The sequence below is a fragment of the Amphibalanus amphitrite genome, unplaced genomic scaffold, assembly GCF_019059575.1.
Source record: "Amphibalanus amphitrite isolate SeventyFive unplaced genomic scaffold, NRLGWU_Aamphi_draft 000059F_arrow, whole genome shotgun sequence".
Lineage (NCBI taxonomy): Eukaryota > Metazoa > Arthropoda > Thecostraca > Balanomorpha > Balanidae > Amphibalanus > Amphibalanus amphitrite.
The window spans coordinates 339,624-366,020 of NW_024881555.1; the positions used below are offsets into that span (position 1 = coordinate 339,624).

At 49.6% G+C, this 26,397-nt stretch overlaps 2 protein-coding genes across 19 annotated transcripts in view; one reads left to right on the forward strand and one right to left on the reverse strand.

Moving 5' to 3' along the window:
* Nucleotides 1-707: 707 nt before the first annotated feature.
* Nucleotides 708-10,452, reverse strand: LOC122378435 (histone deacetylase 1-like). The gene is made up of 9 exons (XM_043359483.1): nt 9,935-10,452; nt 5,314-5,426; nt 4,958-5,075; nt 4,407-4,564; nt 3,654-3,851; nt 2,917-3,118; nt 2,180-2,481; nt 1,702-1,871; nt 708-1,426 (listed from the first exon to the last, which is right to left on the reverse strand). The coding sequence occupies exons 1-9, from the start codon at nt 9,981-9,983 to the stop codon at nt 1,249-1,251; spliced, it is 1,488 nt and encodes a 495-aa protein (XP_043215418.1). The 5' UTR covers nt 9,984-10,452; the 3' UTR covers nt 708-1,248.
* LOC122378436 (intraflagellar transport protein 52 homolog) overlaps nt 10,377-26,397 on the forward strand; it is a 104,083-nt gene continuing 88,062 nt past the window's right edge. For 2 of the 18 annotated variants that reach the window (XM_043359488.1, XM_043359496.1), the window contains exons 1-2: nt 10,402-10,447; nt 13,585-13,721. The gene's annotated coding sequence lies outside the window, so the exon portion shown is untranslated. Of the gene's footprint in view, nt 10,484-13,584; nt 13,722-26,397 lie in introns of all 18 variants that reach the window. The other 16 variants (XM_043359486.1, XM_043359487.1, XM_043359500.1 and 13 more) reach the window with 16 other exon arrangements.

Sequence of the window (26,397 nt, forward strand, 5' to 3'; positions counted from 1 at the left end):
AACTAAAAATTAAAGTAGAAATTAGAGCATGCTGAATGCCTACTACATTAAGCCAAAACTGCTTGCGTCTCTCTTGGTTTTCACATGGAGAAACGGACTCTGACACCGACGCGAGTCGGGACCGAACGACATTGTAACCCTAGAAAAATACCATTAGAAACCCGTAGAAAAATACCATTAGAAACCATCAGAAACAGCAAGAACAATGCTTATCATTATAGAGGCTTTGCTCGCAAAAAAGTTATAGGCCATATTTCTTGACCTTGAAATTTTAACGTCGGGACTCGGGACTGTTAAATGTATCTTCACCCGCATGACGGTGAAACGGCGACAACTCAGCATGCAGCAACCATCAGACAAGACGGCTAGACATTAGCGAACCAGTTGTTAGAGATTCATTGCAGCCTCACGGACGGGTGAAAAGTGGCCGCCCATTAACGCTAAGCTAGGTATTGACCTTACTGCGGGAAAGTCATACTGATTACTGAATACTGATACAATCAATTTACAATTAAACGAGGCCCACGACACATCGCGACACTGACGGATCCAGAAAGGTAGTCTTGGACGCTGCTGGGGGGGGGGGGGGGGGGAAGGGATTTGCCCCAAACGCCCCCCCCCCCCTGGATCCGCCAGTGCATCACGAGTCGATCGTACGTATACGACATGTGACGAATGTTATCACTCAACTGCGAAAAAACCCTTGCAACATTTTAGCAGCACTTTATTGTTCACATGAGAGGTAACCTACTAGCTAATCACATAACCTTAACGATGCGAATTTATAGAGTCATGAGGTGAAGGATGATAATGATGCTCCCTTTTGGCGATGCTCGGGTGTACGAATGCGAGGGTGACGCGCCCCTGCCGCCGCGGCCGGGCCGCGACGGTAGAACTGGCGCTGCAACAAACACTCAGCTGAGACCGTACAAAATAAAGCGGCACCATTATCCCGACACAGAGTGCATCAGCGGACTTCGTCCCGCGCGCGCCGCGCGCTCCGACCAACCGGCGCGCCACCACCGCTCGGCGGCAGCCAATCAGCGCACGCCAGTCAGCCTCTCGTCCAATCAGCGCGCCGCCGCCACTGCGCCGGCCAATCCGGCGCCAGGAATCGAGCCTGTCGACCAATCAACGTGTCGCGCTACCGACACCGACACTTAGCCACGATGAACGGGAAAATGCGGTACGTATAAAACCCTCTCTGTCAGTCAGTCTGTGTGTGTGTGTCTGGGGTCGGTGACCGGCTCACGCCGTCGACATGGGCTCGGGCGCCGCGCTGGCCGCCTGGTCGCCGCCGCCGGCCGGCTTCGTCTCCGGCTTGGCCGTCTCCTTGCCGTCCTCGGCCTTAACCTCAGCCTCCTCGGCGGGCGCCGGCTTCTCCGGAGAGCCGCCCTCCGTGCGCAGCTTCTTTTTCCGGGCCGAGCTGCGAAAAAGACATAATTTGTCATCACAAAGCAAACAACAAATCATCCTGCTGGGCCACTAAAAAGCTTACCCCCATAAAGTCATGTCTCACTTTCAACATTATAATTCCACACATCATAAACATGTCACTAACCAAACATCTCCTTTAAGTCCAACTCCTAACATAAGTAAAAATTCACATACCATACACACAGCTAAAATCGGTACAATCGAAACTAGTAACAAATCCTACTCAGAGGTACTCAGAGGTTCCAACCCTCCCCAGTTACTCACCGTTCGTCGCGTCGGCCGCCCTCGCCCTCATCCTCACTGTCGGAGAACTCGTTGTCGCCCTGGACGCGTTTGTCCGAGGCGCGGATGCTGACCCGCTCGTCGGGCGGGTGCGTCTTGTCCTCGTCCTCGTCTTCCTCGTCATTGACGGCGTCCTCGGGGATCGCCTGGGCCTGCGGGAGCCGGTGGTAGAGTGGTTAGGGTTCATCCATGATCAATTCGCCCATGAACATCCACCTTTTGTGCTTTGCTAAAATGTGATAATTGCAGAAATCGCGTCCAGTGAACATTTCACACGCAAATACAAAGGGACAATATGAGTCAATTTGATAAATGTTAACAAAAATCCTGATCTTAATGCAATTATGCCAGAAATTGAGATAAAATACAGTAGCAACGTGGTAACGTTCATAACGAAGAATTCAATCAGCACGACTGGGCACGTGGCCCGTCAGGTCCGGCGGCAGAGCCGCTGGCTCACCTGCACTCCTGGCGCGTGCGGCAGCATGCGCAGGTTCTCAAACAGCCGCGTCTTGATCTTGTCCAGGTACTCTGGTGTGTTCTGGTTGGCCATGTTGGACGGGCTGATGTGCAGCTTGAAGTCGGGCCCGAAGTACTCGAAGTAGTCGTTGTAGGGCAGCTCGTTGGCCACGTCCACGTTGAGCGCCACGGCCGTCTCGTAGGTCCAGCAGCGCGCCACGTTCCGTATGGTGTAGCCGCCGCCGCCCAGCAGCAGCAGCGGCAGGTTGTACCGCTTGATGAACTCCACACACTTGGCGTGACCTGGGCCCGGGACGGAAGGGTGTCAGAGGTCGCTGGAAGGCGGGGAAGGAAACGGCGGTTTGGATACACTTACACATCATGAGATTCTGGCGCGGGTGGGGCGAACCGAAGTGCAAGCCAATCCGCACCGGCCAGTAGTCAGCCCCGGGCTAGTCTCACAGCCAAGCTGAAACTTTGATACAATACGCACAAAAAAAAAAATCCAACCACAATTTAATGCGCCATAAACTTATGGCTCATTAAGACGATTGCTTAAAAATGTCGCGCACAAACAAAATCTTGTTTACTTTCTCTTCACATGTCATATTGCTAAGCAAGAAAAACGACCCATGAAAATATTGTTGGATAACAATCAACACCAAATCACAGTCATGTATAACCCAGTCACCATGCAGAAACCTCGCAACTCTCCGCTCATCAGCACATCGCACGTACCCTTGAGTGTGAGGTTGAAGCAGCCGAGCCGGTCGCCGGAGAGCGAGTCGGCGCCGCACTGCAGCACGATCGCCGACGGCTGGTAGGTCTCCATCACCTTGGACATGATGGGCACGAAGATCTGCTCGTACACCTCGTCATCGATGCCGTCCCGCAGCGGGAAGTTGACCGCGTAGTACTTGCCCCGGCCGGCGCCGATGTCCTGCGCGCAGAGGGAAATATGTCGTTCAGTAAAGAGCATACCGGTAGATTGGGCGATCACTGAACAGTGAACGTGGATGACAAGATATCAGCGAAGAGCCGCAAAAACCTATCGTCGATGCATAGACCACTATATATCCAGTGGTCTATATAAATGGTCGATGGTTGGTGTCAAGCTTCACCTTAAGTGCCTTAATCATACATCCATGCGTAAAAAAAATGAAAGTGTAAGTAGCTTTACATCCAGTTTACGTAAATTTCATCCCAAACTTTTCACAAAACACCCTCTCCCTCCCTCCAAATCACCGAGATCTACGGTGCCAAGGAAGTCGGTCTTCGTACTTGTGGAAGGATTTATCACACCCTCCCCCTGCGACTCACTCTGAGATCTCCGGTGCCGGGGAAGTACTCTCCGTACTTGTGGAAGGATCTATTACACCCCCCCCCCCTCCGACTCACTCTGAGATCTCCGGTGCCGGGGAAGTACTCTCCGTACTTGTAGAAGGATCTATTACCCCCCCCCCCCTCCGACTCACTCTGAGATCTCCGGTGCCGGGGAAGTACTCTCCGTACTTGTGGAATGACACCGTCATCACCCGGTCGGTGGTGTAGAAGGCCTCCTCGACGCCGTCGCCGTGGTGGATGTCGATGTCAATGTACAACACCCGCTGGTGGTACTTGAGCAGCTCAAGAATCGCCAGCACGATGTCGTTGACGTAGCAGAAGCCAGACGCCTGGGGGAGAAGCAGTCGTAAGGTGCAGGTCAGCAGAAACCTCTAGCACCAAAACATCTACCTAGTTGCTGAATGCTGAACTCGATGGCGTCGATAGATGATCTTGCACCCCACTCACAGTGATAATTTACCAGACATTCCGTCGAACGTCGATCTCATCTGATTTGATGTCGATAGGCTCACGCTAGGAGCTGAGATAAATCAACCCCATTGGTTAGTCAAGTATTTGTACGAAAATAGCGTTCCAATTATACCTAGCTAGGTATTTTCCTGCAAGCGGCTATGACACCAGTCTAACACTCTGGGCAGACCACAAGAGTTCTTGCTGTACTAAGCGCACCAACCAACCAATATCTGGCAAGCAGAATAAAGCCAACGGAAAGTTCCGACGCAATAACCGTTGGTGGTTGCGCAACACCGTGTATTTGGTCATTGCGTAACAGCATAGTTTCAGACGAGTCCAACCCTGCCAGCAATTGGGCACAGTTCCCACTACGTCAACACCAAGCACTCGCCACCCTACCGACAGCTCCACAGCTACCTACTCCGTCTCACCTCGGACTTTTTGGCGTGATGCAGACCGCCGGCCCAGTTGACGGCGATCTCTGCGGCCTGCTGGTTGAGTTTGACGGCGCCGGCCACCGAGCCGCCGGTGGACAGTTGACAGAACTCGTACAGGCCGTCAAACACCGGACAGTCCTCGCCCACGTTAACTGACGGGTAGAGAGAGGTGGGTGAGATGGGCGAACTGACGGGCGAATAAGAGTTACGACCTGTGTCGTGTATGCAAGAGCCACACCGGGCCAGGCGAATGACTGACTTACATGATAGGCAAACTACTTACTACTTCGCAAAATAGAGCCAAAGGCGTGCAAACCGGGAAAGAGGACTTATGGTATAAATTGTAAAAGAAATTAAGTACTGCGATACAGCAGCGACCGACGAATGTATTAAAGCTGTCTCTCCCGCCTTGCAATCTCATTGAAATTGTGGTATAAAAGTTATTTCATTATCTCATTTGCTAATGTGACACATGCTGAATGAACAATAGACAGGCTGCAGACGATAGAACTGACGATAGACACGCGACTTCTCTAAGTACTCACACCGCTGCATCTGTTTGTTGTACTCTGACATGTTGTCCGGCCGAATGGAGCGCAGGAAGCGAATGTAGTCGTCGCTGTGGAACTTGGTCATTTCTTCCTGCGTGGCCTTGTGCGGCCGCTATCGGCAGAGTCGGCGGGTGGGGTAAGGAGTGAAGCCTAGCAACGTGCCAATCATATCAACACACTGGACATGAGCTGAGATACTAACGAAGATAAATATAAACCACTAGTGGATATAGAACGATAGAGGTGCTTGAAAAGTTTGAAGACAATCAGAGCTAAGGAAGCGCGGTGAAGAGATTCGGCCTCAGGTAATGGAAAGAAACCCCGATATTTCAAAGACAGTTTCAACTCACGTATATCTCCATTTTCCTGTAGAGGCCATAGTTGAGAAGGAGGTTGTGTGTCATACGTATCCTGTGGGGCTTCATGGGGTGCCCCTGCCCATAGTAGTAGTTGCCTACATCGCCTGGAACACGGAATCGGCAGAGTTAATATCCTACAGGTGGAAGGTGTTTCACATCTTGGGGTTCCACGTTCACTTCGTTCCATCACTCGATTTGCGGTTTAGAGGTCATGTCAAAGGCAGTTGGTCACTTAGAGCAACCTTTGATGATCTTAGCAGTTTCTTTTTATAGCTCGCTATAAGATCCTTCAGAATTATCGTCCTTTTTCGACAAGGTCAGATCTCAGGTTACTGGAGCTCACCAAACGTAGATTCATCACGAAAACTTACACGATGATGACTACTCTTCACAAATCGGTGCATAACTCGTGAAAAAAGAGCTAGAATCGCAGAAAAGCGAATTCGACAGCCCTTTCAAAGCCTATTTGCCAACATGTCCACAGATTTGACCAAAATGAAATGCCCAGAGAGGGCAAAAATCACTAAAATAGACTGAATACCGATTTTGCCGGAACATTTTTTCCTCCATTTTTGCACTAAATTTGGCATCAATTATTTCATGATATTCATCTTGCCGTCACTGTGTTTTCTCGTCGATATACATCGAACAAATTAGTTGTTGAGTTGACATGAAAAAGTCAGCTTCAAAATTTGACCTCAGGCCAAGTCATGTGACCGGCAGAGGCATGCTGCATATGCATATTCATCGATCTGTATTAATGGCCTGAATACATACCAGGTGACTTAATCGTTCTACCATGTCACCATCAAAATTTATTATCGATTAATTGCTAGTGACCTTTTAACCCTGCGACCAGTGGCCTGTATTGGCGTTTTGCCAGCCGCTAACGCATACCAGCTCCCTTTGCCGTTCGGCTCAGTCCTGATCGAGCTAGAGCTTCGCGAAAAAAAACGAGCACGTTGCATGTGACGAGAGTAAGCCGATGCTACCCAATTTTAACCCTCGCACTCGTAAGGGGAGGGGTCGGATGGAGTCCCCCTCGGTTTTTCGCGAATAACTCGTGCAATAAGCGGCCGATCGCGACGAAACTTTAAGTACCCTCGAGTTGATCAATTTTACACCTACTCTGAAAATATCATGACCCTGACCCAAATTATCTTTAACCTGTGACCTATTTCTCGAGACCATGTTTGGCCGGAATCGCGATTCGGCGTACGTCGGCTCACATTATTCGCGCGTTTGCAGTCTTTTTGTGGTTTTAAATGTTTAAACATGTGAAATGATGTTGGTCCCATGCATCATAGTGGGTGTCAGGGGCCCACGTGAAGGTTAGGTCAGGTCAATGACCTTCGATGACCTTGGTTCACTTTTTCGAATTTTACATGTTTCTAGGCTAGTTTTTTTTTAGCTGATTTTGAACTTAGCAACCATTTGAACATTTAGGAAGTAGTTTTGGTGCCTTTGTAACATGTTACAAAGCTGTCAGTGGTAGTTAACACCTACTATAAATACCTGGCAGATAGCCTACTGGTTGACTGATCTAACCTGATCTGACCTGACACGACCTGCCGAACTGCATAAAGACATTATCTATGATCAAATCTAACATGGAATTCGTGATCGATACCCAAAGAACCCCATAACAACCAGTTACTTTACGAAGTTCTGACAGGTGATTTTCCAGACTTTTGGGTCATTGACCCGGCCTGGAAGGTCAACTGATGACATAGGACCTTAAAATCATCGTCTTTCTCTCGTCACGGTCAACACTTTGATTTTTCTGCGAAGTTCTAGCTCGATTGCCGGTCCCGTAGCTCAGTTGGTAGAGCGTTTGACTCCGCGTGGTGTGAGAGCACGCGTTCCCGGTTATAACAGTCCGGGTTCGAAGCGGGACGGGCGCTTGATATTTTTTGGCCTCTTGACAGGACGTACCTGTGGTTGCAGTTGGTGGCAGGCCGTAGCCAGGCGAAGTCAGTGAGGGGACCGGCTGTACGCGGCTATGTTGTGCGCAGTGCGCACGTTTAACTTTGGACTTTGAATTCTGTCATAGAACCGGAATTATTGTCTGACTTTCAATGACATCAGGTCAACGACACAATAGTCGGGAAAATTTGGACCTGCTAGCAGGGCTGCATAGTTGGAGTCAGTCCGGGTCAACAGTTCTGACTGGTGTCAGAATCAGTCAATTTTGGAACTCGGAGCCAGAGTTGGAGTCAAATTCACCGAAAGTCAATCAACTCCACAACCCTGCGTCAACCGTGAACTTAGCAGGAAAAGGCTACAGAATTTTACTAAGCTGGTTTTTAATTTTGTATGTAACCATTTACCTTTTTTTAGAAATTTTGTCCGAATGGATGAATGGATGGCTATGGGCCTGGGTGCCCCACTAAGCAATGCTTGTTGCGAATGACGCCACGGACCCACCACCCCACCTTGCCCGCGCCCGGTTCACCAGTGATAATTTGGATCGAAAGTTTAACGTGCCGCAGGTAGATGGCGGCACAGTCCTCACAGGTCTAGTGTGGCCCTCTCTCGCCAGTTGCCAACTGGCTCAATATAGGAATGCGAGTCAAACGACGTGGAGCTTCCCGGCCGCCAACTCGCTGCCACCGAGTTACGAGACGGACGCCTTATCCACTAGGCCACGGGGAGGACTTTTTGAGCCTTTTAACCTTAGTCATTAGTGGCATCAAAATTTAAAAGCTTTGCATACAAATTTAGAAAATGCTTCAAAACAAATTCATGTGTGAAAAATTGATCATTACAGTAGGCGGAACTATGGTCAAGCGTGCCCATTTTTGGGAACGCATTTTCGTTCCCATGTTTGGGAACGATAAACCCAAATATGGGAACGCCATGTAGGCATTGTTTAAAACAAGAAGAAGAACTGTGAAATGACGTCCAAAAAATATAAAACGATCGTGAACCGCCTGATATTTGTCTCAATATTGTTGGGAAAGAGTTTGATATTGTAAGGCCCATCGTAGCTTCAAATCGTTCCTCTATTTCTAAAGCAGTCCACCGCCCGGGCCGCGTGCCCAAATTTGGGAACGCTCTCGTACACTGGCGCTGCAAGCGTTCCTTATTATAGGAACGGCGTACCCAAAATTGGGAACGATTTCACCGACGCCTTTCACGGGCTCTTTTCATTAACAAGCATCACGTCCAACGCCGCAGGTTATTGTTAACGCAACAATCATAAGATGACCTTTCCGGCAAGACCGCCGCATGTTTCGCCGGGTCTTCTGCGCTCTTATTCCCGTCGATCCCGCAGCGGGCACGCCCCCCTCTGCAGGATTACGTAATTCACAACGCTCAGCGATGTTCAACAAGGTCTTCCATGCCTATATACACCGTCCGCGCCGAGGGTGGAGGCATGTAAAACACCTGTCTGTTTAACACTGATAGTTGACGAGCACAAGTAAGTATCCAAAAATGGGAACGCTGAAATGTTTCACTCTCAAAACACCTAGTCCCAATATAAATCTACTTTTTTCCTTTCTTAATGAGTGTAAGTGGCAAAAAGCCTGGTAGGATGGGCACGAGAAATGATCAAAATCAGCATAAAAATTATAAATAAGCCACACAGGGCGACCTGCATAAAAGAAATTCCCCCAAAACGATCGCGCTTAAAAATACCGAAGGCAAAAACCACGCTCATGACGCTCCTTAAAAGCAACGCTAAACAGCTAGCATCCAAAAAAAATATGTCTTTCAGGGTTGATAAAATACAGCTGAATAATTTTCAACCGCTTAAACTGAGTTTACAACAGTAGTTAGGTAAATTCACTCACGTTCCACGCGGTCGTCCGCTCCGACACCAAAAGTCAACAATATTACCTCGGGACCGTCCGCGTCTTCGCTTGCATTTATCAGCATCTGGTGTCGACAGTATGAAAGTTCATAACCAGGCAAAAATTATTATACTTAACCTCAAACCTAAAAAATGCTTCATTTTCCTTAAAATTGCATGTTAAATGTCGTATAACCCATATTTCCACCATTCTGTCATTTTTAAAAAATCATTAAAAATATCATTCCACGGTCAATTTCCTTGTTCCACGGTCAGATTAAAGATAACTTTATGGAGATTTAGTAGATACTTAAATCAGCGTGCACTTTTTTGAGACGTGATGCACTTATGAGTTTTAGTGGGCGAACGGCCGAAAAATTGCCTTCCGTTCTCATAAATGGGAACGCCCGTTCCCATATTTGGGAACTTTGTTCCCAAAAATGGGAACGTTCCTATATTTGGGTACTCATGACCATAGTTCCGCCTACTGATTAGGGTGGTACATAGGGTAGGTGCCTAGGCATATTTCACTCAAGCATGGATTTGAAAACAAGTCAGCAGAGAGTGGTATCAATGAAAATTACATAGCATAATTTTACAGATTAATGTAGGTGCGATATGACACACATAGATTAAACAAATACACACCAAAATATCAATTTACAAACATTAAGCCCGGCCGCCTTAAAAAATACGCAGACAATTATGGCGCACATGCATTAGTAGTTTCGCTGGGGTAAACGCGAAATGTAAGGAGTGTTACACTAAATATAAAATTTCAAGAACCACATGATATATACGTGCATGTGTACTTACTATCGTAGTAGTAGCAAACTCGCTTTTTGCTGTGCGTTGGGGCGGCCATCGCTGACCCCTCTCCGCTTCTTTGGGGCCCGGGCGAACACAGAGACCGGCGTCCAGTGACCTCTGTGTTATTGCTCAATCCACACTCAGTCTATATAGAACAAAATTGAGTTTGAATTCGTAATTTGATGTTGAATTTTTCCTCTTAAATTTTCCTTTTACGTAAAAAAGAAAAATGCTCTTTTTGGAGTTGGAAATTGATTTTTTTCTAGGTGATTTTAGAAAAAATGATGGTGTTTAAGGTGAATTTCAAATTATTGTCATCTTCAATTTTTTTTGCTTTGTTTCAATAAGTTGAAAGTATCCTAATATGATTGCAAATAATAATTTTGTGCACTTTTTGAAAGGATAATATTATAGCACTTGTGCAAACTTCAAACACAGCGCAGATTTCAATCATAACGCGCGCTAAAAAAAACAACACACAACGCGCGATCCAAGGGAACGGTCAGGAGTTTTGTTTTGGTAATTTTTGCGGGTTGTCATATTCGTTGGGAGATGGTATGTCAAAAAGCGAGAAAATGATTGTCTTAGTCTCCCAGTACCGTTTGATAATATTTTAATAGTCGCGCTGGCTTATATAGCCTTGGTCACGTTTACATAGCATTTTTGACTAGGCTGAAGGCTCTAGCGCATTTATTTTGGTTTCGCTATAATTCCGATGCAGTGATCTTCGTATCTTCAGAGAGGATCATTTTGTAAATTGTAAAGCACTAAAAGCATCTTTTGCAACATAAAGGGCAGTGCTATAGGCTTGCAACAATTCCTATGTAAACGCAGCTCAAGCTAATGACAAAGCTGTCTCAGTCTATAATTCTGAGCGAGTGTGATGGGCGATGACGAATTTTTGTTGTCACGCTTTTGTTTGGGCTGCTTATCATTTGGGACTCGGCCAACTGCCGACTTCAGCAGGACATAGAGGGACTCAGCCAGTTCCAGCGGGACCAGTTCCAGTAGTCGGCCTCGGCTGAGTCCCACTATGTTCCGCTGAAGTCGGCAGTTGGCCGAGTCCCAATTTGTCCCGCTGTAGTCGGATGAGTCCTAATATGTCCCGCAGTAGTCAGCTGAGTCCCACTTTATCCCGCTGGGACCGGCCGAGTCCCACTATGTCCCGCTGTAGTTGGCTTAGTCCCACTATGTCCCGCTGAAGTCGGCTTAGTCCCAATTTTTCCCGCTGGAATGGGCTGAGCCCCACTATAGGTATCCCGCTGAAGTCGGCAGTTGGCCGAGTCCCAATTCTTCCCGCTGGAACGGGCTGTGCCCACTATGTCCCGCTAAAGTCGGATGAATCCCACTTTGTCCCGCTGGGACCGGCTGAATCCCACAGTGTCCCGATGGGACCGGCCGAGTCCAAATATGTTCGGCTGTAGTCCGCTGAGTTCCACTATCACTTGTCCCGCTGAAGTCGGGTGAATCCCACTATGTCCCTGCGATACCGTTACCCATTCGTCATTCGGTGCATTGCGATCTCGCTGCTCTGCTCAAATCCCATCATCAATAGAAAACACGGCATCGAATTATGTTCCACTCTTGGGATTTGAACACGCGACCCCCGTCGTCACGCCAGGTAATCCCGCCCTCATCGATAGAAAACACGCATCGATAGTACGTCCGTGACCTCCAGCCATATGCACGGAAGTGTGACGCGTGCTTTACGACAGTACCGACCCATGCTTTCGTGCAGGAGTCACCAACAGCTCAATCTTGGGCTTATTGTGCTATAATTGTGTACCTACCTACCTACCTACTGCTTAGTAGGCTGCCTAGCAAATTGTTTACTAGGCACTTGTTTAGCAGATACCTTTTCTGAGATTTGCACAAGAATGACATTGAACATTTTTTCTCAGCCTTTTCAAATTATACACTATGGGACTAATGTCAAAATGTACAATTGTGTGGCTGTTCATTGCCATTGCTGTAGCATTTATACAATCAGCAGTGTTCAAGTGCTGGATGGATAGTGGAAACTCAGTGATTGAGTTTCAGTGCAAGGACAAAGAGGCTGTTGGTTCCAAGTGCCCTGTTGTTTGTTCAGCCCTGAACACAGACTGCTATCTCTATCATGCCTCAAAAGATCTTGTCAGGGTAACTGAAACAGAAGATCAGAAAATAGTACTCAAGCACAAAGACATTCCCATGTTAACCAAAGAGTATACACAGTCTCTGCTGCCTGTGGACGAGGAGCCTCCAGAAATCTTCCAAGATATGCTTCAGGGCTTGTTGGCTTTTGAACTCAATGGCAGGGACAATCTGGATATTCTGTCTCTGCTCTGGCCCTGGCATAACTCATCCTCCATCATAACTGGGCAGAACAGCCAACTCTTGGAGCAGATTGTCAGATTTGCTCACAATGATGAGTACAAGCTAATGCAGCTCCACAGTGATCTCCAACTTTTCCCTAGAGTACTTGGGACATGTGGCGACATCTACGTGGTGGAACACATGACTCTTCTACTCGATAGACCCCTGCTGGACCTTTTCTCAGCCGTCACGGACACGTGTCACGTGGCACGCAGCGCCCGGCGCATCCTCCACTACTTGCTCCACCTCTCATCTGCCCTGCCTCTCCACCTCTGCGACCTGCAGTGGGGCCACTTCGGGGCTGACGACGCGGGACGAGTCCGCTTTGTCGATCTGGACGCCGCCTTCAGCGCGGAGAAGATGGCCGCCACGCAGCGTGAGACCGTCTGCTCGAACGACGAGGATTGCGACTTTTTCGACTGCCGCGGCACGTGCGATGTCGCCCAGGGCCGCTGCCTGGGCGGTGTCAGTGATAACGTCAGCAACCTGTGCCGTCAGCTGGTGTGGGCGCGGGCGCCGCTGCTGGGCGCCCAGCGCCGGCTGGGACTGCTGGCCGCCGTGCTGAGCGAGCAGCAGGCGGAGCTGCTGGAGAGCTGCGCGCGCAGCAAGACGGCGGAGCACGCGCAGCAGGTGGCCGAAATGCTGGAGGAGCTGGAGCGGCACCTGTGCTGAGCTGGGGCTGGAGACACGAGATACTAATACTGTGATGAATTGTATGCTACGATTAAGTGTGTTATCGTACGGTGTGTTATTGCTACAGGGAGCTGGCTATAAGACTGACTCAGAGACTGAGCGTGGCTCCTTTGGTCACTGTGTGAAGTGTGACGGCATGTTTCGTAAACTGTTTCCCGCTTTTCACATTTTTACTGCTGTATTCAAGAAAATTTATCCAGGGTTTTAAATTGTCTCGAAATTGTCTTGGTCTTTCAATGCCTGATGAGTGATGATATCGGTGAACCTTTGTTGTCGTCGATAGCTTTGAAATTCACGATCTCTGTGGCCCGGCATAACCTAGGTGTGGGAGCATTGACCAGTTTGTTATGAGTGTGATTATTGTGTTTGAAGAGTTGTAAGCCTTGACAGCAATATGTGGCATTCATTGTTTGTCTTCTTGTTGTCGGGCAGTTATACTCTATCATGGTCAATACACTGGACAAAACAATGTGTCAGTAATCAAGATATTTGGTATGGCGTTACTTAGCTTTGATTTTTTTAATTGTATGAGTAATGCGCGTTGTGATCGTGTATCAAGCCACATGAATGTCCAGATTAGACGATAACATATTCCTTACCTTTTACAGGTTTGCTCAATGCTCATCGTGATTGAAGATTCCTACAATTCCTTGATTCCTAACATATTGCGTGGTTACCGTAATTAGTGCCTGCTTCAAGCTACCTACATTCCAAGAAGGGAGCTGACTCCTCTCATCCTTTGACTGTAAGTACTCAAGTTCTTTTCTCACTCCTTCAACCTCTATCTATTCATGAAGGTGACTCCGTCGATGTTGTCCTCTAATCCACGGGCCCGTTCTCTTAGTCGGTGGGTGGCGTGAGCCTGGCTGTCACGGTCCCGGGCCTGATGGGCGCTCCGCCCGGTGCTGCCATCTGTGGCGGACCTGCTCTCCGAGGTGGCGCCCAGTCTGGCCCAGTCGAACTGTGTGAACCGAATGCCGGCTGAGTGGGAGGCGAGCTGCGCTTCGGTCAGCACAATGAGGTGTGCGATGTGTATGTCCGTTATGGTGGATAATATGCTAGTCCATTCCGTACAGGTTTCTCGGCTCATTCTTGTGCCGTTCCCCACGGACTCGACCTGGGTATTCCGTCAGTAGGTAGATCTGAGTAGGTCTGATAGGTCTGAGACTCGTATGTCAGTAGGTCTGATCGATTACAACCGACTTCCAAAAAGTACATGGGCCAACGTCGGTAACTAAACTACGACAACAAGTCTAGGACTTGGGAGGAGCCGCTTGGACCAGCCCACCGCTTGATGCTGCTTTATCACGCGGACGCAGACTACCGCGTGCTGCAGGACCCGCCAGTACTTATGGTCAGCTCAAGCCCCCCTGTAACTGATCGAGTGCGTGCGCAGTTGGGTGCTCAGCTCGAGACCCCCTGTTACCGATCGAGTGCGTGCCCACCTCGATGGCACTACCGCTAGCTGACTGGTCTGGCTTGGACCGGACCAGGTATCATCCGGATCCATGACTGCCCGCTCATTATTCTGAAAATAACTACCAGTTGGAGAGGTGTCATGACACGGCGATTGATGCGCCTACTTTCTTTCTCTTTTAACTTTTTCCTGCGATGGTCGATTTCCAAGACTGGCAGGTAGTGAGTTAGCACGTCTTTGAAGGTTAACTCTATGTTGGCTCAACCCTGGCTCTTGTCGTTATGGTTATCTCCCCTTTTGCCTTCTTTCGTTCTCGGTCTTTTTCTCTCACTCGTTCTCTGTGTATCGCTCTCCCTGCCAGTTCTCTCCCTCCCACTCTCCACCCTGTGCCTCTGCTCCCACGGCCACCGCCCGCGCCGACCGCCCTGTGTGCCGTCGGCGGCGTCGTTCCATGTGTTGCCGCCCGCCGCTGTCGACGCCACAGAGTCCGATTACCATCACAATGTCGTCGATTCTCCGCGGCTCGTAAACCGACGGCGACTCGGCCGTCGGCGGCGGGAAGTGATTTGTGTAACAAACGGCGAATAAGACGCGCCTGTCGCAAATGGAATGGCCAGCCATCGGCGTCTCAATTAGGGTGTCGCCGGCGCGTCCCGAGCGCGCGCCGGATGTGGCGACGATGGCACACTAGCGGCGAAAATGGCGCACGTCTCGCTGAGCCGGATACGGTGGCCGGCAGGGCGGCGGAGCTCGCGTAGCGACGGAAGTGGCGCGCGATGGGCGATTTGCAGCGCAGGTCCGACGCCGAGCGCCGCTGCAGCTCGACGTGCGCCGTCAGAGAAACTGACGGCGATGATGTGCGCTCGGCGGGCGCTGTCAGCGGGGCATCGTCGGCTATATTTATGAGGTGTGCTTTGAACAAAATTTGATACACTGGCGCTGGGCCTGGATCAGAAGAAAGAAAAGCTTTCTTCTTTTAAGCAGCATCATGCAGACCTGTGTCCACCAGCGAATGAAACCAACTGGCAACTAGCTTAGCTACGTCCGAAGAATACAGAATAAGAATAAAGAAAATAAGATATACGGGATACGTATAACTTGCTGTGAGCCAAGATATGGCCATAGGCGCGGGAGCCGGGGGGGCAGTGGGGGCAGCTTGCCCCCCCAACTCTAGGGCCGTGGGGGCGGTGCCCCCACAGCTTTGAGACGGAATACCACACTTTTTTTTGCAAATGTTTTCTTTTTTTGTTGAAAAAGCCGAGGGATGAAAAACAAGTGGCCTAAAACCGGTGAGAAAACTAGATTTGGGGGTACCCTAGGTTGATCTCTATTATGGTGTGCCCCCCCCCCCCCCCCCAGTCGGAAAGTAGTTCCCGCGCCCCTGGATATGGCTGTTGTCTTGTCCTGCAAATCACAGCTCAAGCTATAGCTTTAATTTAGGTACTCCTTACCAGCCCCTCCTCCTCCCCCAGTAACTGCTATTGGTATAGGGTTATCATTATGCCCATTGATTCACCGAGAACACTTGCTAAATACACAATATCGATCTCCATTTTCACCCTAAGCACCGCTAACGAAAACAGATCATTCAGCGGGGAAGGTTCCCAGACTCCCCTTCCACAGCACCTCTGTGCCTCCCCTGCCGTGGCAAATCCACGGCATGTGAGCGCCCAGTGGCTCGTGACCGTCCCCTCTGTCGGGGGTGGGGGGGGGGGGGGGGCTCTGGACGGGGGTCAGGGGCCTTTGTCACTGGCGCTCTCGCGTTACCGCCGGCTGTCGAGCCGTCGCGGCGATCATCCTCTGGCCGCGATCGGTGCCCGCTCGGTCGGCGCTGATTCAGTTTATGCTCGGCGCTAATTCGATTTGCAGATCGCGGTCGGCCCTGGATCCCTTTCGGAGCTGCGCGCGCTGCTCGTCAGTCTTCGTTAGGCTCGCGCGCCGGCCGCGCCGCGCTGTCGCCGACGACGGCCGATTAAATTACCCGTCGGTCGTCGTCGATGACGTATCGTCGGCGGCGACGAACTGATTCGGCGCGCTCCATGGCGCCGGCCGGGCGACATACGGGCGGCGAGCGGGCGCATATTTTCGGACCGGACCGCGCCGGGGTGACAGCTTGATGGCGGAGCGCCGGCCGGCGACAACTCACACTGGCTGGCAGGAACTGAGCAGTAGCGTGCTGCTGGAGGACTTGCGTGATGCTGAGATTCAGTGGCTTGATGTGAGGAGTGGGTGCGTAACGAACTCTCATATTAGGTGGACTACGAGTGAAATGTTAGGCATACCTACTTTCATGGGACATGCTTTTGTTACCATATGGTTCTTGTATACTGGATAGGCTATTCAAACGCAGAGCTAATATTCGGCAAACTGAATGGACGCTAGGGCCACTTTTCGCATTTTTTTCTGAATTCGTACACTTGGGCTTCGCCTACCGGCTTATAATAGTGGTTTCGGTAGCAAAAATGAGTAACGCTCACCAGTCACCATGCGGAGTTTGAAATTAAGGTTTTATTTGATTTATCTGTCAACATGAGCCGTTTTCACGACGGCTATGTGGTACACATTTGGTTCACATTTGGCGCATATTTGGTGTATATTTGGTCAAATTAGGATCGTTGCGTTTCTTAGAAGTTGTCAGTTTGGGTTGCACAGTTGCTTGCTCTTATATACCTTTGTCAAATTATAAGACATTAATTTATGTTATAAACACTGAAATAAATTCATAATGTAAAGACACCTGATGTAGGTTTCGGACATCTTTGGATAAGTGGCTGACTTGGACATTTTTGGACGGACACGGACAGTCGACGTACCTTGGTATTGTACTCTGGACGGACATTGAACATACATTTTCTGAAACTGGCTAAGATAGATATAGACACAAATCGTTATTAGAGCACTTCATATAACGGTGCGCCCTTATTCATCGTCCCCACATTTCCCCACAAACCGCCCATCCTGTGGTCAATCACAGACCTCTGACCAGCCCGCTGTCCGCCCGCCCACCAGTCGGTCCTCTCACAGTGATGAAGTAGCGCCCCAGCCGCGATTGTCTGCCTGTCGGGGCCGCCGCTCGGTGCTCATTGCGAATTAAGTGTCCGTCTTGTGACGACTCTGTCCCGGCGCTCTGTTCCCCGCGCGGCGCGCCGCTAATGCCCCCGCCGTGGTGTATAATAAAACGATTAGCGGGCTTCCTTCCGGCCGGCCGGCTCTGGATGGGTTTGCGGTGCTCGCCGCCGCCGCCGATCTGCCATTCAATTACTGCTGCAGCGCGAGCTCTGTATCTCCCTCCCCCTCTCCCCTCCCCCTCTCCCCTCCTCTCTCTCTCTCTCTCTCTCTCTCTCTCTCTCTTTCTATCTCTTTTTCACTTACTTTCTGTCCCTCTCTCTCACTCTCCCCTCTCCCTCCCTTTATCTTACTTTCTCTCTTTCTCGCTCTCCTTTCTTTCCCTTCCTCCCTCTCTCTTTCCCTCGCTCTCCCTTCCTCTCTCACTCTGTATTTCTCTCTCCCTTGCTATCTCTCCCTCTCTGTCCCTCCCTCCCTCTCTTTCTTCCTCTCTCTCTCTCTCTCTCTCTCTCTCTCTCTCTCTCTCTCTCTCTCCTTCTCTCTCTCTCTCGCTCTCTCCGGGCGGGGACGGAGGTGTCGGAGCCGACAGCGGTTCATCGTGGGGAACCGCCGACCACTTCGTCACTCAGAGTGATTGGGACCGTCGCCGCCGACGCGACGATGAGCGACGACATGCGGTGGCGCCGAGACGAGACGAGACCGCCGCGAGCCGAGTGGTGTCACCATGCCGCTGGGATTTGTGTGAGGCGATGGGAGCTACGCTGCGATGCGCTCCTATGAGCGGGGATTGTAGAAATCAGGGCTGCGGAGTCGATGAATTTTAGGGTGACTCCGACTCCGACCCCGGCTTTAGAAATTGACTCCGACTCTAACTCCGACAACGACTCCGAACGGTTCTATTAAAATACATGCCATGATATTGAAGTTCATAATAGAGATGTTTTTATCTTGTGAAACGATGCCTTGTTTGTTACAAGTCATTGCGTTGCAAATTTGCATTAAAAATACTATAGCATATAGAGCTAAAAAGCAGGTTCTGGGGCATGGCATTCACCGTCTTCTGCTTCTTTCGCTGAAAACGTTCGTCCAAAACAGCAAAATGGCCTTTTTTCGACAAAATCTAATTTCGAGCGCAGTATCGTCAATCAAACAGGTGCAGTGCATGACGTTGAGCCATGCAGCGTTAATTCCGACTCCGGAGTTGGAGTCGGCAAGATTTTGGCGACTCCGACTCCGACTCCGACTCCGCAGTCCTAGTAGAAACACTACCGGGTATAAGCACAGACAGTGGCGCTGCTCGACTGCATCAGTACACAGACGCGCTGTCACAGGATGTCGAATGGTGGATAGCCAACCACGCTTTCAGGCCGGTGTTAAATCCACTGCAAGGATGATGCCTTTCATTCACTGTCATCGTTGCTACGAGCAACTTTTATTGGGCCAGTCCTAGTTGAGCTGATACCATTTCGGTCTATCTGACAACACTGAGAGTGGAAGAGGTTGCATTATACAGTGGAATCCGCTTAATAAATCCATCTTGGTGACAAGGTGTTTTGGATTTATTAAGCGGTGGCTTTATCAACCGGAGTCAGTTTTTTTCATTACAAAAGTATGGATCCCAGTTGCACGTTTCATTTCCCTGCAATACAAGCGTATAGGCTAACATTCCTCATTGCCTTACTTATTCCAATGAAAGTGACCATAGGCTTGCTACCGGTGGGATCGCGTGGGTCCGGACCCGTCCGGACCCCCAATAATTGACTTTCGTAATGCAGCCTAATTTATAAAGGCGTGCGTTTAGGGGTTGGACACCCCCAAACCTGCGACCGTAGAAATAGGGCTGAAGGTGACCAGCGCACACTGCACAGCTGTCACAGCTGCAATTAAGTCAACAAATCCATCCACGATCACTCCCAGCCATGCCTGCAATTTCAACGGAACAGCCGAGGGTGCCTGCTTTGCCGGGAACATTTCTTTGGGATGCATGGTGATTGTGCCCTTGATAGCCTTCTGTTTTTAGAACTCCAAAAGCTGCAGACCGTTGCTACAGAGCGGTTCTTTGGGAACGGGTTGGATTGCACATTTCGAGTGGGAAGACGTCACTGCGGACTTCGAAACTCCCAAGTGGCTTTATTAAGCGGAGTGCGTGGATTTATTAACCCTCGCCCGCACATGGGGGTGGGGGGGGGGGGGTTGGCCCAGGTAGTCTTTCTGCTCTGCACTCAACATTTTTAGAGCTAGAAGTCTGATTTTTGGTATAGCTGCTCCTCTATCCTTTCTTGATGTCCACTGAAAATGTCAAGTTTCTGTGGTTTTTGGTTTCGGAGATATGACCTTGTTTTTCAGGTCATGTCATGACCCAAATGACCAATTCTCAACATCTTGCGTTGGCTATGGGCCTTGTGAGCTTTTGACACCTTGATTTCAGAGCCTTTTTTTGCCAGTCTTACCTCCCACCTATCATGGAACATGTTGTTCGACGATGTACAGATGTCAAGGTCAGGGTCAAGGTCAACCTAGGTCATCTAAAATAATTGCGTTTTAGGCAAGCGTAATTTACTTTTCGTGAAATTTTTTGACTGCATTTTCGGTAAAAGCTTCTCAGATCATGATTTCATGTAATATGGACACATAAACACTCGGTGCACACATCAGTATACACACAGACACACACAGACATACAAACACATATAATTTACCTTGACCTAACTTGACCTGAAATGACCTCAGCAGCAAAAATCTGGTCGGGTAGTGTGACAAAGAGGTTCTAGCTGGCTTGGCACCAGAAAACGGCATCGTCATCGGTATATGATAAGCAGCGCCCTTGATATCCAACGGTGACCCAAAACAGCAACATTGTTTAGTTTGACCTGACCTGGAAGGTCAATGACTGACCTGAGAAGGTAAAACTTGGTATCATTGGATTCGTCTCTTTCCAAAGAATGTTTTTGGTCTTTACCGCGAAGCTCTATCTCCAACAGGAACGAAATGGCGCGGGGGTGGCAACCCCCCCCCCCCATGTGCGTTCTAGGATGGTGAAATGGCATGTGCGGGCGAGGGTTACGCGGATTTATTAACTATGGGTATCTATGGAAAAAATCCACGAACAGCTAAAGCGGCCACAATAAGCGGCTGGATTTATTATCCGGGGATTTATTTAGCGGATTCTACTGTATTGCGCCGCTTATTGAGTTCACTTGTGCGCTAGGGACGAACTGGGGTCCATGACACCAGAAAATTGACAAAGAGTTTCTACCTTCTGTCTAACGGGTGGTCAGTATGAAACTGGATAAAGTTTGAATTGTTACTGTGTCGAAAGTTTTCAAGCGAAAGCAACGAAAATCGCGTTACCGTGCCATTATTTTGTTGTGATCATGCTCGCCCTAATGGATTTGCAACACTGGACCTCTGTCAGCCTCCAAGCGCACGCGCGCTGGCAGCCCCGCTATTTTCTTTCGCGGCACCTCCGGGTCGATTTGACGGATGGCCTGCTGGATTATCCGCTTCAATTGTGCGTCTCAGCTGACCTGTCACCTTCCCTTAAACACTTTCTGTTTGATGAGCCCCACAGATCCTCAATGGGCTAAATCTGAGGGGTACATGGCGGGTTCGTGTCACGTGCTGTTTCGGGCACCCCAGCCTCCTCAAAAAGTTTCGTGTTCTAGCGCGCGTATTGTGACTGTTGCAAGGTCGGAACCTAACAGAGCATCATGATCTGTGTTCTGAGACTCAAGAAGTGGTAACAATACGCCATTCAAACACTTTTCATAGCACAGTTCGCCCTTTACATTGCCTGTGCTCGGCAAGTAACTGGACGCGTGAGCCCCTCGGACTCATAGCAAGCCAGACGGGTATTTCGGGTGGATGCTCACTCTCAGGTCGAAAGCGAAGGTGCGATCCACATGTGGAATAGTGTCTCCACCAGATGAGGTGTAAAATTCGCCAATGGAAGGCATTTGGCCGCCACTGCAGGTGAAATAAGATTCATCGTCCATATGCACCTCCATGTTTTTGCTACCCTGCATTGGACCCTGTGACAGACGGCGCAGGCGGATTTTCTGTGTACGAAATTGTGCCTCCGTCACCTTTATACTATTTTTGTACCTGATTCCTGCTTGTTGACACATTAATTGGTCATATGTTTTGAAGATTCCAAAATTACTTCCCAGAGATTCAAGGAGAGCCCCAACTGTTCGATGACGGCACCTGTTGTTTCTTCCGGTGCTGAATGCGCCTTTTCTTGGTGATCTTGCCGTTCCCACCATGCAAAACATCTGCAAGTCCTCAGAATTTATCGATGATCACATATTCTTAAGATCTGGTTACACCCTATGGCGTAATGTGACGCATAATGATAGCACTTTTGTAATTTGTGTTATTTTCACAAACTTGCGCGAACAGGTCCCGGAACGCTTGCTGACTTACCGGCGCAATGTTTTCTACTAGTTAATAGCAGAAAGTTGAAATCTGAGCTGGTAATATAGAATAACTGGAAGTATTCACCAGCCAAAAATAATTAAAATCTGTCCATAATTGGAGATGCTATGCTTAATCAAATTTTGTCCAGTTTCATACTGACCACCCGTTAGTATCAACGACATCCAGCAGATGCTGTAGCCTGTAACCTGTAGGAGCCCGTGGGGAATGGATTTGCCAAGAGGTCATCGGGTGATTCGGGATCATAGATTCCTGAAACGAAAATCGGAAATCTAATCCTCTTTAAGACTTCCGCAACTCGATAGAATCTTGAATCTGGAATTTGTTCTGTCTTGCTTTTTTTAAGGTAGGTACGTTTTGCTTGGCAGAAAATAACAACAAGTAGTGGGAACGACTTACGAGAACCGAGATGTATCCTTGGAGGTCAATCCAGCACGGTAGACCAAATTATCTACCGTTTTGTCACAGAGCACAGAAAAAAACTAAGGTGTTTACCGTGTTTATCTGTGCCTTTTTCGAAGAAGAACTGATGGCAGAACTGCCGGTCGTTGGGCTGTGTGAAGAGAGATGCTCGGTGTGCTGCTGAGGCCTGAGAGGCTGTTTGTATCAGTCCGTCGTGCGTCCAGTGTTTACTTCTAAAGGAGTAATCTTCTCTTGTTTCGTGAGTTTTTACTGACAACATAGACGTTGTTTGGAAGTTATTGATTCGCTACTGATAAAGGCACAGGAACTGTTTCACTTCTTTAGTAGGTGCTAAGCTCTGCGATGGTTACATAGCACAATTATTACACAAGCATACGAGTTGAGTTCTGTTTGGCGTTAACACCAATTACTAAACACCTCAAATAAGACATTGGTTCGTTCCGTTGAGTTGCCTGATTTTGCACTTTACACGTCCCCACCCACTCCGATGTCGGTCTGCGTTTCTCTGCTCCGGCCCGCCCTCCCACTCCTCCGTGTGGCTGGGCGGACGGTCGCGTCCCGATTGGCTATCTCGCCGGCGCCACGCCGCCGCCGGCGCCGATGGATGGTCCCATCAGCCTACAAACGGCTCGTTTCGACGGCTTTACACACGCTTTATCGCCCGGCGCCGGGTTTGGCGCCAAATCTGGGATTTTGGCGCGCCCCGATCGCCTACGGTAAACCACTGAGCGGCGGATTTAATTACAACAATGAATTTTAATGCGGCGACGCGTGCCCGGGGCGCCCCGAGCCGCCATTTGGGGGAGCCGGACCGACGGGAGACAAATGGGGGCCACCGGCCGGGGCGAGCCGCGAACACAGACAGTTTGCTCTCCCGCTGAACGGTTTTCAACTGTCAATAAAAAGACCAAATGAGGTCCAATTCAGGGCTGTTATTGGGGTGCTCCAGGCGATAACAAGCTTTCAAGATTTCGTTTTTGCTTGCGTCATTGGGAACAACAGGTGGTTTTAAAATAAATGTGTTTTCTTAGTTGGTGAAAACGATTCCTTCACTTGCAGTGTATGTAGTGAAGTGCTTATCCGATCTTCACACAAGTACCATTTGTCTTCTAATTTGAGTTCGTTTTTTTTTTTGCATGCGGGCTACTCTGTCTCACTAAAGGCCTGGCTACACTATGCGTTTTCTGCGTGCGTTTTTTGCGAGTTTGCGTGATTTGCGGAATATCGTTCTAAAAAGAAACGACATTACGTTTTTGTTATATGTTTTTCATATAAACATTTAATTAACATAAACGTTTTATTAACTTTTATATAAATATTAAAGAAGTTTAATTAAAAATAACCTTTTTTCTAGAACGATATTACGCAAAACCCGCAAACACGCAAAAAACGCACGCAGAAAACGCATAGTGTAGCCAGGCCTTAAGGCACCGTTTGTTTCTGCTTGTCTTTTCATGGTAACCTCATGTGAAAATGACTGGCTTATGGTACATACATACCTAAAGTCCTTGCTTCCCTTATCTAGCTTTCGTCTGCTATGAGGCCTAGAAACGTCGGATTGGATGCTTGGAACTTTCGTTACGCTTCGTCATACCCGCGCAATTTTATTAATTGAAGTGTGTTGTGCTGACTTGGTGATTTTTAGTGTCGAGGTCAATGCTTACCTACCTCTTGAAGATTTGGTTTCCAAGGTCGGTTGATAAAGTTGTGATGTGTGTTGAGCGCAAAAAGACCGGCAGATAGTTTGTAAGGGCTTGTCATGGGCTTCATTCATCAACCATTGCCAACTCGCATATCCAGTTTGCAGACTGGCGTTTGCTGAATCCGTCTCGAAAAGCAGTATATTCGGGACTGGTCCAGGCCTATCTACAATATAGAGGCCCACGCCTGTGACAATATACATAGAGGCCCACGGCGTCGCCCCAAGTTTGTCCGAAGAGCAGATAATCGCTATCGGTTTAAATAAAGAAGACAGCAACTGCTGCCAGTATCAGAAGCATTGGAGTTCAGTGAATGTCCGACCGTATTTACCAGCAACGGTAGATCAACGTATCAATCCGCTGCTGAACCGCAACCTCAACCGTTAGCGCTGTTTTGCCCCCGCCAGTAGAACCGCCGCCCCCTTCCCCGTTCGGTAACAAGCTCGGCACACCGCACCGGTTGGCGAGCGGCGGCATATCAGCGGGTTGAGTGGGCGCGATCGCCGGCACCGCAGCCGCCGCAGACCGGGCGGCTAATCCGCCGCGCAGCGCTCTGCCCGGCGGCGAACAGATGGCGCGGCCACCATCTGTCGTCCCGGAGGCATTGTGCCCCGGGGCCGGCCCCCGGTGACCGGGCCCCCCGGCCGCTCTTCAGGCGCCCCCAGCCGCGGCCAAATACGCGCTGAATGCGACCTAAATGACGGGGCCATATGGTGGCTGCGCGGCGGGCTGCAGTGGGGGACACCTGCCCCCTGGGCGCCCCGCGGCTCTGCCCGTGGCGACGGCACTTGTTACCGGAGCGGAGCCCCATTACAGGGAGCTCAGAATGGATGGTCCCTGGCCACCGGTGTTCGGTGACAGTTATTACGGGGGTACGTCGGCGCCGCGCAGTCATAGCGCTTTCATTGCCTCGTCTGTGTGGTTAAAAATCCGTGCGTGCTAATCGGTAAGGATGGACGGATTCCTATGTCGCATAAAAATAGCTTTAAACCATATCCTCACAAATTGCCGAAAAGGAAGACGAGAAAGCCACATTACAGATGTTGCTACCGTGACTCTGCCTCCATTTCGCTGCATCATATTTCTTTTGAAATCTCTTGAGACAATATTTCAAATTGACCCATAACTCTTTGTTGCCATCATGTGATTCAGTCATCATTTTCTTATCAGCCCGGCTCTCGGGCGCGGCCCATCTCGCAGCGCGCTCTCCGGGCCACTTGACTGACTGTCTCCGATCGGTGATGATAAAACAAACGGGCCCGACTCAGCGAGACGCGGCTCACGGCGCGGCCATGAATCACGCTATCAGTTTCACTTAGTAGCTGTTCGCCGAGGTTAACTGGATTAGCCGGCGCGTGCTCTGCGCTGCCAGCCTCTCTCCGATGCATCGGTTTGGCGCGCTTTTTATCGCGCCACCGGCGAGGACGCCGGCGCCATCCATTTGCATTAGACGTGGGATCGACGCGACATTGTCAGAATTTAGTAGCGTCCTCCTACGTGCTTTAGCGAGGGGAGAAAACTGATTTCAGCTAAGCGGATGTTTTGTCTGGCGTGGTTCGAAAGCCTACAATGTTTTGTGGTCCAAATAGATACTGAAAAGCTGGTGTCAGGTATTTCATAAAGTATGATTGATCTTGACGGTGGCGCGCTGTTACGCAGGAATAAGATTCAGTGGTAGTAGGAGCAGGGGCAATGGCTATGAGCTAATGGGCGCTCGATGTATTACTATCCCAATCATAGATGTGGAAAACATTTAAAAGTTACATTGCACTGAATCGGTTGAGGTTGCGTTACTTTCCTGGTATTCAATAAAATCGTGTTCGTACTCTTTGTTTGGTAAACCATTGCTCACATAGTTTTTTTCAATTTTCACCAATGTTTTCAGCCACTCTCGCTTGCAACCAACGCCTTGTGTTGGTTAGGAATTTTTATCATTTTTGTCAATTTTCGCAGATCATAATGGTATTTTTGTGTTGAATAGTGTCATTTCACCACTATGCTACCGACAGAATCCAAAAATTTCACCCACGGAGAACATTACGGAGGGCGTCGGTCGTTTCCCTGCCCGGCGCCTCCCGCTACACCTCGCGTTGGGGGAGGGGGTACCGGGGGGAGGGTCGGGTCAGTCTGCGTGGCGCCGCCTCAGGTGCCGCCGCACGCAATCATTGTTTACCAGCGAACCGTGTTATTGGCCGCGTGCAAATCCGCCCGCGGCGCCGGGGGACCGCTGACGGCCCGTCCCGGCGTGTCTCCGGTCACAGCCGGCGGCCGCGGCCGCTCTCCCAGGGGGTTTAGCCGGCCGTCCTGATATACCGACACGGCGCCGGGCCGCGTACAAACAGCTCAGCTCTGTCACTGTCCGGCGGCATGATGCAGGC